The following is a 14,434-nucleotide window of genomic DNA, read 5'->3' as shown; positions in this document are numbered from 1 at the left end:
TTTGTAAAACACTGAGTACTGTATGTCGTGCCTTATTAACATTAAGGAAGTGTTACACAAAAAACTCGACATTTACCCTGTTAAGCAAATGTTTTTCAGTTTCAAATTCCACCTCGATGAGAAATACAGTGGGATACAAAAATGTGGGCAACCTTGTTAATAGTCATTATTTTCCTGTATAAATCGTTGGTTTTCACGATAAAAAATGTCAGTTAAATATATCATATAGGAGACACACACAGTGATATTTGAGAAGTGAAATGAAGTTTATTGGATTTACAGAAAGTGTGCAATAATTGTTCAAACAAAATCAGGCAGGTGCATAAATTTGGGCACCGTTGTCATTTTATTGATTCCAAAACTTTTAGAACTAATTATTGGAACTCAGATTGGCTTGGAAAGCTCAGTGACCCCTGACCTACATACACAGGTGAATCCTATAATGAGAAACAGTATTTAAGGGGGTCAATTGTAAGTTTCCCTCCTCCTTTAATTTTCTCTGAAGAGTAGCAACATGGGAGTCACAAAACAACTCTCAAATGACCTGAAGACAAAGATTGTTCACCATCATGGTTTCGAGGAAGGATACAGAAAGCTGTCCCAGAGATTTAAGCTGCCTGTTTCCACAGTTAGGAACATATTGAGGAAATGGAAGACCACAGGCTCAGTTCAAGTTAAGGCTCGAAGTGGCAGACCAAGAAAGATTTCGATAGACAGAAGCGACGAATGGTGAGAACAGTCAGAGTCAACCCACAGACCAGCACCAAAGACCTACAACATCACCTTGCAGCAGATGGAGTCACTGTGCATCGTTCAACCATTCGGCGCACTTTACACAAGGAGATGCTGAATGTGAGAGTGATGTAGAGAAAGCACAAACAGAGCCGCTTGAGGTATGCTCAAGCACATTTGGACAAACCAGCTTCATTTTGGAATAAGGTGCTGTGGACTGATGAAACTAAAATTGAGTTATTTGGGCATAACAAGGGGCGTTATGCATGGAGGAAAAAGAACACAGCATTCCAAGAAAAACACCTGCTACCTACAGTAAAATATGGTGGTGGTTCCATCATGCTGTGGGGCTGTGTGGCCAGTGCAGGGACTGGGAATCTTGTCAAAGTTGAGGGACGCATGGATTCCACTCAGTATCAGCAGATTCTGGAGACCAATGTCCAGGAATCCGTGACAAAGCTGAAGCTGTGCTGGGGCTGGATCTTTCAACAAGACAACGACCCGAAACACTGCTCAAAATCCACTAAGGCATTCATGCAGAGGAACAAGTACAACGTTCTGGAATGGCCATCTCAGTCCCCAGACCTGAATATAATTGAAAATCTGTGGTGTGAGTTAAAGAGAGCTGTCCATGCTCGGAAGCCATCAAACCTGAATGAACTAGAGATGTTTTGTAAAGAGGAATGGTCCAAAATACCTTCAACCACAATCCAGACTCTCATTGGAACCTACAGGAAGCGTTTAGAGGCTGTAATTTCTGCAAAAGGCGGATCTACTAAATATTGATTTCATTTTTTTTGTGGTGCCCAAATTTATGCACCTGCCTGATTTTGTTTGAACAATTATTGCACACTTTCTGTAAATCCAATAAACTTCATTTCACTTCTCAAATATCACTGTGTGTGTCTCCTATATGATATATTTAACTGACATTTTTTATCGTGACAACCAACGATTTATACAGGAAAATAATGACTATTAACAAGGTTGCCCAAACGTTTGCATCCCACTGTATACTTTTTGTAATATGGGTATTGGAACTATATTGCATTTATGTTATCAGTGTTTTTAATCCAAAATGTTTTGGGAGGACTTGGCATGTTTTTCCAAATTTCTTTAAATTTGCTGGGATCTTTAAGTGATTTTTTTGAAGTACATGCAATCATGTGGACCTGAGGTTTATATTATGTTTTTTAAATATATATTTTATATATTTACATATCTGGTATTGCTCATGGGGAGTAAAATGAATAAAATAAAATGAATTTAATGAATTCCACACCAAACTGAGTTTGTCGGGGTGTGTTCTTGTTCCTACTCTGTTCAATGCTTGCATGGACTGGGTGTTGACTTGGGTCATGGGGTCCAGTGGCTGTGGGGCATCTGTTGGTGAAGAAAGACTCACGGATCTTGACTTTGCTGACAATGCGGTGATCTTCTTGGAGTCAATGGAGGCTCTGATCGGGGCGCTTAAAAGACTGAGTGAGGAATCTGAGTGTCTGGGCCTGCAAGTGTTCTGGATAAAAAACAAAGATCCAGGCCTTTAATGACGTCTTGGGTACAGCCATCAGCAGTGTGTCTGTTTGCGGAGAGAGTGTTGACCTTGTCGAGAGGTTTACTTACCTCAGCAGTGACATTCATGTCTCTGGTGACTCTTCCTTTGAAGTTAGTAGAGAGATTGGGAGAGCATGGGGGTATCGCTCCAGATATCACTAAAAAAGGACGAAGGTCTGAGTCCTGGTGCTTCCTGTTTTGCTGCGTGGGTTACAAGCCATGTACGCTATCTGGTGACTTGAGACGAAGACTGGACTAGCTATGGTACTGTGTCTCTTCGAAGAATCCTTGAGTACCGCTGGTTTGAATCTTTTTGTGTCAAATGAGCAGTTGCTCATGGAGTACAGAATGAGGCACATTACCTGTATTGTGAGGGAGAGTCAGTTATGGTACTATGGCTATGTGGTGTGATTCCCGGAGGGTTATCCTCATAGTTAAGGACCCGAGCAGCTGGACCAGGACAAGGGGATGCCCATGTAATACTTGGCTGCGGCGGATAGCTGGTCATTTCCAGACAGTGAGACTGGACAGTGCATCTGCTTGGGGGGTCACCGGGATCTCAAGTTGTTTTGTTGTGTGGTGGGTGCGGCCACACGCTGTACCAGTGTATGCTCCCCAATTTCACCTGACCTGACACACTAAACACTAGTCTTTAAAACAGAATTGGAATTTTATATTGAAATCTTTCCGAATATTAAAAATAAGAATGTAAGAGTCAATGATATGTTAAATTGTTTATGTAAATTAGTTAAATACCCCTGACTTTGGCTGATATGTCTCATAAGGAAAACAAGTTAAAGGTTAATTCCACATTGAAAAGGAACGAAGGTAAAAGACACAATGTTTTGGCTGTTAAGCCTTCATCAGGTGTACAAATAAAAAGGAAAGAGCAGGTAACACAGAGAGAAGGGGAAGGAAGGAACAACGCCAGGGCAGATGAAAGGAGGAAGGCTATGAAAAAGCTGCCATTGAAGAGGATGAAGGGAGGGATCAAAAAGTTAAGAGTCCTGGAGAAATAATGTGATCCCGGGCACAGAATGAGCTTCGCTTCTTCTGATGTTCCTTGAAAAGTGTCTGAAGCTCTGTAAAAGAACACAAACCGAGAAATCAGTGAGGTTATTATCAGGACATGTTACTAAGCTGTTTAAGGTCTTTAATTTTAATGGCTCAAACATGTCCCCTGGAATAGGCTGCTGGCTGTCCCCTTGTTACACTGATGTGCATGGCTGGACTGTTCCTATAAGTAAGATTTTAGACAGGTGACAAGTCCAGTATTTAATATCAAATACACCTGAAGGACCAGTAAAATGGTTTTGTTGGTGACATTTTTAAGTGATGCAGTGGCTCCTGTTAGACCTCAAGTGTCTGGTGGGGAGTATGGCTCTCCTCTTTGAAATGAGCTGCGGTTGAGAAATTTGTGTAGATTAGGTGGTCAGTTAAGAGATCAAGGGAGGGTTAAGAAAAAAGGCTCCTGTGGAATGATCAAGTCTACAAAAGGGTGACATTTTGATAACTAAACCGTGGGAGTGTTTGGTGGAATGGGAGGACAAACGAGACGTGGGTTTCATTGTTGGGGATCCTCTTGGAATGCTTGTTAGAAGGTCTACTGCTGGCTTGATTGAGGGTCCTGTCCACAATGTGAGGGGGGTAATGTCTATCAATGAAGAAACATCTCATTCTGAGTGCTTCATTATATGTTATAAGCTGTATTCCTTAATAGATGTTGTTATGAGGGACATCCAGAAAGTTTCTGCACTTTTTTTTAACTGTATTTATTTAGAATTTCGAAAACACATGACATCATTTTTCTACATTGTCTCCTTCTTTTGCGATGCAAGTTTCCTAGTCACATTACTACTCCTCCCGCCATCACCGTTTCCAATGAAAATATAAAAGTGTGGAAACTTTGAACATCCCTCATAATTACAGGGCGAGTCAAAATTATGTTAACATCTGAATGGCGGAAACAATTTATTCACAAAACATACTTCATATTTGCAAGATGATTTACAGGAATGTCTCAACCTGTTCACCATCATGTTACCATATGTGGCACATAAATTGTCCACAAAAATTGTATATTAAGTATATACATAGCAGTAGCATTAGTTTTAACATAATTTTGACTCACCATGTATTTATATTATTAAATTGTTTTTTGGTTGTGAATAAAGTATTATTAGAAATTCAAACAAAGCCCGTAGGCCTATATCTAAATAATAATGTTCAGTATTGCATACACACTGAATGAATTATCACATTTTTTAAGGACTATTTTCTTCAAAATAAAAATTGCACAACTTGCTATATTGCTATTATTATGTAAATAAAATAATTGATGAAATATATAACAGAGGAATGTTATCTTCTTCTTTCGGCTGCTCCCGTTAGCTGTATTTTTGTATGATTTTTTAGAGGAAGCGACAGAGATCAATGTTAAATAATTGAGAAATCTCAGGATCAATCCATACTTAACTATCTAAATGGAAAATGTTATGCCACAAATTAAACTCAAGTTAATATGTGAATTGTTTGACAAAAAAATGTATCCCCAACAAAATCCTTTTAAAATCCTTTCCTTTTATCGTCTTGTAGCAGGTGGCTAAGTAAATTTCCTGGGGACGTGACTCCCTTATGTTCATTCTGCAAAAATGAAGACGAACATGAATAGCTGATCGTGTATTTTATTGCCGTGTCCACACAGAAGTATTCTGGTCAGTGGTTGATGCTTTCTCGTTAGTATGTTCTTAAACACTTGTACTGATTAATAGAAGTTATGTTTTTATTTTGCACGTGCGTTTTACACATCTACTGGCGTCAGCGAAGCGGGAGACGCCGATGACATCACGCAGGACAGAGAAATGCGCCTTAGCATTCCCTGAATTGATTCGTATGATTCACTGAAAAGAGTAATTCAAAAAGAATGAATCGTTCGCGAATTGCCAATCGCTAGACACAAATAAAGACGATTGTTCATTAGGTCCACTTCAAGTACTTTGAGACGAGTTCCAGTCTGCAGCTTCTCTATGTTGGGCTGCGTCGTATGTTTGTGTTTTTTTTTTTTATGAACCCGGAAGTAGTTTCGTTGAGGACGTCGGACCCGGAAGTTTCGAACTCAGTTGGGAAGCACGTGTCGCGTTTAAGCCGTCCGACTGACAAGAGTGAGAGGAAACCGCAGTGTGTTAAATAGCCCTTGGAGAATGGAAGGCTTGCTAGCGGAATACACGTCGCGCATTCAAGAGCAGGTAGGAAAAATAACATCGACGATCAGCAGGGGTGTTTTGTAACGTTCGTCGCAGACCATGTCACGCATTCACAAATGATATTAGATGCGCAGGGAGGGAGCGCCGCCTGTGGACTTTTCTGACAGTTGCCGGGTCTGGATGTGCTTTCATTTTAGCCATTGCACTGAAGGACGGGCAACTTTTGCTAGGCATCTAACAAGAAAACGAAGCGACCTTTCCTGTAAATTCTAATAACGAACATTCTATAGGCGCACGATTTCATGATTTTTTTTTAATTGAACTTCAAACATGTAATTTGTAAGTTGATTGAATAAAAGTGTAAACAAATGCTGTTTTGGTATTTTTTAAACTCATTTTACGTTTATTTGCGTAGCAGACTCTTTTATCCAAAGAGACTTACAAAACAGATCAACATGTTCTCAGGGGACCGTTTGGGAACAAGTGTGACAAGGCAAGGGCTATAAATCGATCGTCCCAAGTGAAGAGCGCAGAACAAACTACGAGCTGGTTACAAACACCTAGCCGAATGGAAGAGAGCGACTCGTTCCACCAGCTAGGAGGTACTCGTGAAAAAAAAGTCTAAAGTGCATCACCAAACGCCAGGACATTGTAGATTAACTGTTGTATGTGAGAGACTGTAATCAACTGAGCAAATGATCTGCCACGTCATCTGTGGCACCTAATGTGTTCAGTGTTATGTACTGTGATTATTATTATTAGATTTAAATTTGCCTGTTTTTGAGCCTCTTGTTTTATGTTTATTATTGTATTTGCAAGGAACATTCATCAGCAGATCTGAGTGGTCAGAAAGGAGCATTGGACCTCACAATTGTTTCCAACCAGATTTCTCCACAATGCTTAGGATAAAGACAAATTTTTCCTTGATTTACCCCTCTTCTCATTATTTTAAAATACAAATCAAACCATTCATATGTGATCAAAGTGCACATTGCAGACTTTCATTTAAGGGGATTTGCAGACATTTCAGTCACGCAACACTTTTTCTACAAGGTCCCCCATTTTCAGGGTACTATAATGTTTGGGACGATTGGCGTCCCAGGTGTTTGTGATTCCTCAGGTGGGCTTCATTGCTTCATCAGATACCTCAGCTTGTTTCTACCCTTTGGAGTCTGCAGTTGCTGATGTTCAATATGAGAAGAAGAGCTTTGCCAATGAAATTCAAAGAAGCCATTATGAGGCTGGCAAAGAAGAATAAGTGCATTAGAGACATCAGTAACACCTTAAGGTGACCTAAATCAACTGTCTGGAATAACAGCAAGAGTAAAAAACCATCTGGATAGCTCAGTAATCACAAAGGGACTGATAGGCCAAGGAAAACCCTCATTGCTGATGCCAGAAGAATCCTCTCTACGGTAAAGAATAAGCCCCCAATGCCTGCATGACAGATCATAAACTGTCTTCAGGGGGCAGATGTGGACATGTCAAAGACGACAATCAGCAGAGAAGACGTCGGGAACAGAAATACCGAGGCCACACTGCAAGATGCAAACCACAGAAACAGGATGGCCAGAATACAGTTTGTGATGAAGGACTGAAAAGAGCCCGAAGATCTCTGGAAAAAGGTCTTGAGGTCAGAGGAGAAGTGTGGAGATGAACAGGAACTGCTCAAGATCTAAAGCAGACCACCTCATCTGTTAAATATGGTGGTGGGGGTGTTACGGCTTGGATAGGTATGGCTGCCACACATCCTGGCACACTCCTCTTCACTGATAGTGGAACTGCTGACAGCAGTTGCACAGTGAATTCTGAGGTGTATAGAAACATCTGAACTGCTCAAGTTCCAGTAAATGTCTCCAAACGGCGCTTCATCCTATAACAAGATAATAAGCCAAACATACTGCTGAGGCAACACACAGGATTTATTCAAAGCTAAAAAAAATGGACAATTCTTAAATGAACAAGCCAGTCATCCAGTTTAAATCAACTGAGCAGGCCTTCAGTATACTGAGGAGAAAACTTAAGGGGACAAAACAAGCAGGAACTGAAGATGGCTGCGTTAGGGGCTTGGCAGAGTGCCACCAGAGAAGATCCTTCAAGCAGTAATTGAGTGCAAAGAATATGCGACAACAAAGTCCTAAATATGATGGCTTTAACAGGCCTGCCATTGCTGTATCCCGAACTTTGTTACCCTGAAAATGGGGGTTGGGTGAATCATGTAGAAAAAGTTTTGGGTGAAAGAAATGTATGCAAATCCCCTTAAATTAAAGTTTGCCATTTTTAATTTAAACTGTGGAGCAGAGGGGTAAGTCAAGGAAAAATGTGCCTTTGTCCCAAACATTATGGTGGCCACTGTATCAATATATAATATATATATATATATATATATATATATATATATATATATATATATATATAATTCAGTAAGGCAAGGCAACCATGGAAAGCACGGCGGAAGGGGCGTAGATTCACTAAGCCGCCGACAAGTGAGACACCTATGACGCACGCAGGAAAGGGCCACGCCCACCAACTCCAGGACCATTGGATACGACGACAACTAGCAGAGCCACGCCCACCAACTCGGACGCGACGACACAGAAAAACCGGCGTCATTTATATTCGTCTGTCGTAGAGGTCACATGCAGCTCCGACCCACGTTGACTGTTCATAGAGGCATGTTTCTCGGAGGTGAATCGCCATATGCAGCGTGTAAAACTATTTGCGAGGGGTATCCCATGGGATCCTTAAAACATTCCTTTACAACTGAGGTTAAAACACAATGAAGTGAGCAGTCTTTAAAAAACGAGTTTTCGGTTACGACGCACGACCGCGTGCACCATAGCAAACTGTTTTACACGCTACATACAGCAATTTGTATCCACGACAAACATGCGTCTTCTTGGATGCTCCTGCACTTTGTACACACCCCCCTCCCACCTCGCTACCACTACGGTCGGGTGTCTTGGTTGATTATATATACAAAGGCAGCCAAAACCACACAGAGCAATGAAAAGTCTACGTGAGTCACAGCTGCATCTGGACTGTACAAACACAACAACGACTCGAGAGTGACGAGTTGGAGGTGGGCACACGAGCAGGCAGTGCATACTGAACGAGAAATCAGCAGACTAACATGACGGAGGGAGCGGAGTGGACATCCTTCTCCTCTCCTCCCGTTCCACCCTCCGCGCCTGAGCACCGCACGGACAATTGTGTGTTGGTTCGTTCCGTGCATTGGTTAAAACCCAATGAAGGAGGCAGTCTTTAAAAACCAATAAGCCCTGTGCCTCTGTTTCATTACCGTCTCACCTGCTTCACTAATGCAGGCCCTGCAACAGTCGAGACGCTCTCTCGGCAGCTGACCTTCTCTGTGCCTGACTGGTTCACACAGAGGCACCACATGACCAGGCGGTGTGAATGCTTCGAGAACGAGGGTGGACGCGACAGGACTATCTAAGAAGAGGCATGTTTGTCACGGATGTAAATCGCTGTATGCAGCGTGTAAAACAATTTGTCGCGAATGTGAATCGCTGTATGCAGCGTGTAAAACGCTGTATTGTATGTTGCCCTCTCCAGAGTTGCATCTTTTCATTCACCTACAGTCGTATACACAATGAAGTAAGCAGTCTTTAAAAACCGAGTTTTCAGTTGCAACGCACGACCGCGTGCACCATAGCAAACTGTTTTACACGCTACATACAGCAATTTGCATCCGCAACAAACATGCGTCTTCTTAGATGCTCCTGCACTTTGTACACACCGCCCTCCCACCTCGCTACTATCGTGGTCGGGTGTCTTGGTGGATTATATATAGAAAGGCAGCCAAAACCGCACAGAGCAATGAACAATCTACGTGAGTCACAGGTGCATCTGGACTGTGCAAAGATGACAACGACTCGAGTGACGAGTTGGAGGTGGACACACGAACGGGCAGTGCATACTGGACGAGAAATCGGCAGACTAGCATGATGGAGGGAGCGAGTGGACGTCCTTCTCCTCTCCTCCCGTTCCACCCTCCGCGCCTGAGCGCCGCACTGACGATTGTGTGTTGGTTCGTCCCCGGCATTGTTGCAATGTTGCTTTTCTTGCTGATTTATTACATTACAGATTTTTCAAATATTAATTTTCTCCCTGTGCTTAAAAATTATTAAAAAATCGGCCCGATTATGCGGCGTATGGTATGCCGCGGGTTGGCTAGTATTATATATTAGGGTGAAGTGGTGGCTCTGGCAGGAAGGCTCCTACTCCATTGGTCCCCTGAACAAGGCCCTTAACCTGAAAAATTGCCCCAGGGTGCTGTACAATGACAGACCATGCTCTCTGACCCCCAAAGATTATACAAAAAGACTGATAACACTCGTTTTCAGTTGTTGTGTCTTGGTTTATTTTCTTGTATCTGTGTAATGGTGCCATAAATTTCCCTCTGGGATAATCAATTCTAACTAATAATCCTAACCTAGATGCAGACAGACTGGGCAATGGCAGAGGTTAGAATTACACAGGACGATTCACTTGAAAGAAGCCCCGAATATTCTGTTGTAACTCCCGTTTGGAGGAAGAAATCTGATCCAAAAAATACGCTATATACCTTGACGCATGTGTAATCGATTGCATTACATTCGATGCTGGAAGTGGTTTCTGTTCCATGTTCATGAACGTTTCATCAAGCGTCTTGGGGGAGGGTATAGCAGCAGTTTCACGTTGGATGTGTTCTTTCAAATCTTCCACAATGCGAGACTTGTTCCAATAGACTTTCCCTTTGATAATGCCCCAAAGGAAGATGGTCTGGTGCTGACAGATCCGGTGACCGTGACAGCCAAAGCCCCTTTGAAATTACCCTGTTGCTGGAGCAGAACTCAATTTCTGCCATGCTCCTTGCCGATATGTGACACACTGCTCCATCTTGCAGGAAGTAACCTTCCGTTAACCTATGATCATCCAGTTGATTCTGACATCGCTTAAACGAATTGGTGAGCCAATAGGTTCGCACCATGAAGACGCGCTGGTCAATACTGTACACCACCATCCTTATGAGAAGTCTAGTGACGGAGTGAAGGAGTAGGGGTGGTATGTACCCAAAAGTTGCAAACGGAGGTTAAACGTCGCGACAGCTGTCCGGCACTTATCTCATCGCTCTGACGCAGAGACGTCCCAGCTTGTTCGAAGTTTCATATACTAAGGAGCACATAACACGTTGTTTCGTTCAGATTGCTACATCCTAGCGAGAGTTATTACAGAATATTAGGGGCCTCTTTCAAGAGAATCTCGCTGTACTTCCCATATATACTTGCGTTTAAGTTCTCCCGCGGATAACTCAGGGTTTGATTTTATTGTATATTTTCCGGTATTTTATAATGTTGATTGTATAAGATTATGATATGCCAACGACGACTTTAGAGACTAACCACGGAGCACACTGCCTTATTTTTCCTATGTATTGTGCCTATGGTAATACCCAAACTATTCCAAAGCAACGTTTGCACTATTTTGTGTTTTTTGTATCTCGCACCTTTATCGCAAGAGCATCCCTTATCTACGATGGAGCGGTCAATCAGAAGAAAATATGAAGCTGGTTTTAAATTAAACATCGTTGAAGTAGCAAAAGAAATTGGTAACTGTGCCGCAGCAACATTTGATGTGTCTGAGAAACTGATGTGAGACTGGAGTAGGCAAGAAGATGTAAAAAAATAAAGTTTTGAATGGGCGTACAAGTCGGGTCTGATTTTTATGATCAATATTTCAGGTTTCAAAACCCGACTTATACGCGAGTATATACGATAATTGCCATTTGAACACAGTGGCCCATGTCAAATACTAAAAATAAACGTTTAATCCTTTATTTATTGAAAGAGGGAGGGGAAAAAATAATAAAAAAAAATTATGCTGGCACCTAGTAATTTTTATAGTGTCGGGTATTTTTGGCTGTTAAGGAAAAACTAAGCAAAAATGAAAACAATAATAAATGTAAGAAACAAAATAAGAACAGCAGCTGCAGATGTTTACCAGTTTGCAGTCTCTTCTGTCCTGCTACCAGTAAACTTCAAATGTGGTTCTTTGAGGCCACTGCCAGATGAGAAGTTGTGCAAGTTACGGTTGGTATTGCTTCATTGCCAGATGACCTTTCCAAACCTTGTGGTTTGTTAGCAATGGCTAATATGGCGTCACTTATGGGTAAACTGAAATGCTGTAAGGCATCCTTTGTGCCTTATAAGTCTGCCTTGCACCCTGGAGATCAGTGAACAGAAGCTTTGAAAGTTGCTCAGGACTTTTGTTGCACCCCACACAGTTAAAGATGGTTGGTTTCAGTCTCCCCTTTCATGCAGTGCTTCACTATCACTATCACTAGAACTAGAATGCTGTCTCTGCTGTTGCTGAAAAACTGTCACTGTCACTTTTTTTCATTGGCACGCTTTACATTCTGACAGCTCGTATTCCTTTCCCCTGGTGCTGTGAATGGTGTCCATCAGCCATCCTCCATTACTATCTGCAGTTCACTGGAGACATATGAACTTGGGTGGGTGACAATATGTGTGTGTGAGTGGTACTGAATGAGTTATCTCGGAGGTAACGGAAAAGAGAACTGGATTGGCCAGTCTACTGGCAGAAATACATGTTTGATAAACAAACAGCAAATATTTATTTCATACATCCTGATTCATTTCAGGGACCCCTGGGCTGCAGTCCACAAATCTGGCTGTTACAGTAAGTTAAATGCAAACTCTAAATTTTCCCTTTCTGGATGTATTCTTGAATGTGACGAGTGCCCCTACCAGAGTTTTAAGTGGGCTGCAAAATGGTTGGACAATATGACTGGAAAAGGGTGAGTGTGGACTAGAGACATATTTGGGCCCGCAAACGTCTTTTTGAATTCCCTTAAGTGTACCAAACCTTTTTTTTTTATTGATTTTATTAAAATCAAATAATATTCCATACAAATAATTCAAGTTTTACAAAAAAAGGTTCAAAACACATCAACCCCCACCCCTGAGAAAGAGAACTAGGCCAACAGAGTAAGACTTTAAGCTAGTAAAAATAAGTAAATAGATAAATTAATAAATGAATAAAGATAAATGGAGTAAAAGACGGGAGAGAACCTGCTGCCTCAATTTAAATGCTTATTCTAAAATGTTATTGATCAGATCCTGCCAGGTTTTGAAAAAGTTTTGTACAGATTTTTTCCAGTTTCAAATAGTATATAACCTTACACTGACTTAAAATAGAAGAGAGAAGATTCTTTCAGTTGAGCAAGATAAGTCTACATGCTAATAGTGAAGTAAAGGCAATTCCAGTTTGTTTGTCCTTCTCCACTTTAAGCCCCTCTGTTAGCCCACCAAACACAGCTGTTAGTGGATTAGGAGGGATTGTGACACCAAGGCAGTCTGACAAGCAATCACAGATTATTGTCCAAAATGATGTTAATTTGATGCGAATGTGTGGCCCAATGAGCCTGGAGCTCGATTGCAGCGTTCGCAGGCTGGATGTTGCCCTGGAAAAATTTAAACGAGAGAGATGCATGTGCTTGATATATAATTTTGAGTTGAATAATTGTATGCTTTGCACATATGGAACTCGAGTGAATTCTCTGCATTGCTTCCTTCCACTCCTTTTCTGAGTTGAGTGAGAGCTCCTTTTCCCACTGTACTCTGGGTTCTTTGAAAGGGAGGGACTGTAAAATGGTTTTATATATTATGGAAATGCTGTCTGAGTCCTTAAGACCGATCAATATTTTTTCTGGCATAGAGGTAGGTAGGTAGGAGTTGAGGAAAGTTGGGCAGGTTCTGTTTAACAAAGTTTCTAATTTGAAGGTAGTGAAAGAAATGTCTTGCTGGAAGTGTACCAAACTTTCGGTCACCTATTTGATACCAGATAAGGGGTAGACGAGAATTTGGGATTTGTCAGACAATATCCTGCTCTAAGGTTCTCCTGATTTTTGCCTTCTCTGTTGATTTTCTTGTTGCTCTCAACCCAGGACCTTATTTCTAAATAATGCATCCAATCATTCCACCCATTCTGCTCTCTGTGGGTTATCTCTGCATCTAATTATTAACACTTAACCGATTCATAACTTTTTAAATCATTGTATGTTTATAGGTCATTAGTCCATTTTCAATAGTTGCAAAATCAATCTTGATTGTATATTTTGTCTTTTTGACTCGAACCATAGTAACAGTTAAAAAAGGAAACAATGATCACCATAATTAAGTTAAAATGCAGAAAACTAAATCATTGCATCAGAATTCCTTAGCAGTGCTACTAGTTCATCAGCATGAAGCTATTTTTTATATTTGTGGAGGCAGTAAACAAACTAATGCAGTTGTTATGTGTTTGCTTCATTTGTACATAAATAAATAAAATTGTAATTCAGAATTTTGTGATTTGCCCTTGATGAAGCAGGTAGTGGCGTAGCAGGGTTGAGATTGTTAGGTCCCAGTGCCGAGCCGACGCCACATTGCTCAGCGTCTGGTCAGAAGGGATGTCAGTTGCTGAACTTGTTGCCAGGCCATATCGGTTTATATGACTGACAATCGTCAAATTTTGCAACTGTGTGCCGACCTTCTAACACAGTCGTGCTTGTACCTTTCTATAAAAGCCAACAATGTGTTGCCTGATGGAGTCAGTGCTGTGTGAAGAGCTGAAAGCTATGGTGAGTTGAGCCGCAATCGTGGCTGTTTTTTTCTCTTTTTTTAAATTTTGTCCTGGCATATAAAATATGAAACATCAGGCAGATGAGCTTCTCTTCTCTTTATGATGTGTAAAACCCTCACATTCCATATTCCTCACCGCTACATTGCTACACAGAACCTGCCGTTACGACTGAAGACATAATTGTCGGGTCGAGGTAGAGTGAGTCTCTGGGTATGTCAGACTAGACCACTGGCTTTCAAAGGAGCGCCCCGCCGAGTGCCCTCGACTCATTAAGGTTATAGGCTACCTTCACATTACAA

General features: G+C 41.4%; 1 protein-coding gene across 1 annotated transcript in view; it reads left to right on the top strand.

Annotated features, from left to right (window-relative positions):
* The first annotated feature begins 5,400 nt into the window (after nt 1–5,400).
* The window catches only part of rars1 (arginyl-tRNA synthetase 1), a 45,568-nt gene continuing 36,534 nt past the window's right edge, over nt 5,401–14,434 (top strand). Inside the window, exon 1 of the mRNA XM_039774871.1 lies at nt 5,401–5,531. Within this exon, the coding sequence (XP_039630805.1) occupies nt 5,487–5,531 (45 nt within the window). The 5' untranslated portion in view covers nt 5,401–5,486. The remainder of the gene's footprint in view (nt 5,532–14,434) is intronic.

The sequence above is a fragment of the Polypterus senegalus genome, chromosome 13 (assembly GCF_016835505.1).
Source record: "Polypterus senegalus isolate Bchr_013 chromosome 13, ASM1683550v1, whole genome shotgun sequence".
Taxonomy (NCBI): Eukaryota; Metazoa; Chordata; class Cladistia; order Polypteriformes; family Polypteridae; genus Polypterus; species Polypterus senegalus.
Note: the sequence above shows the minus strand (reverse complement) of the source record. Positions and strands in the feature narration are given on the sequence as shown.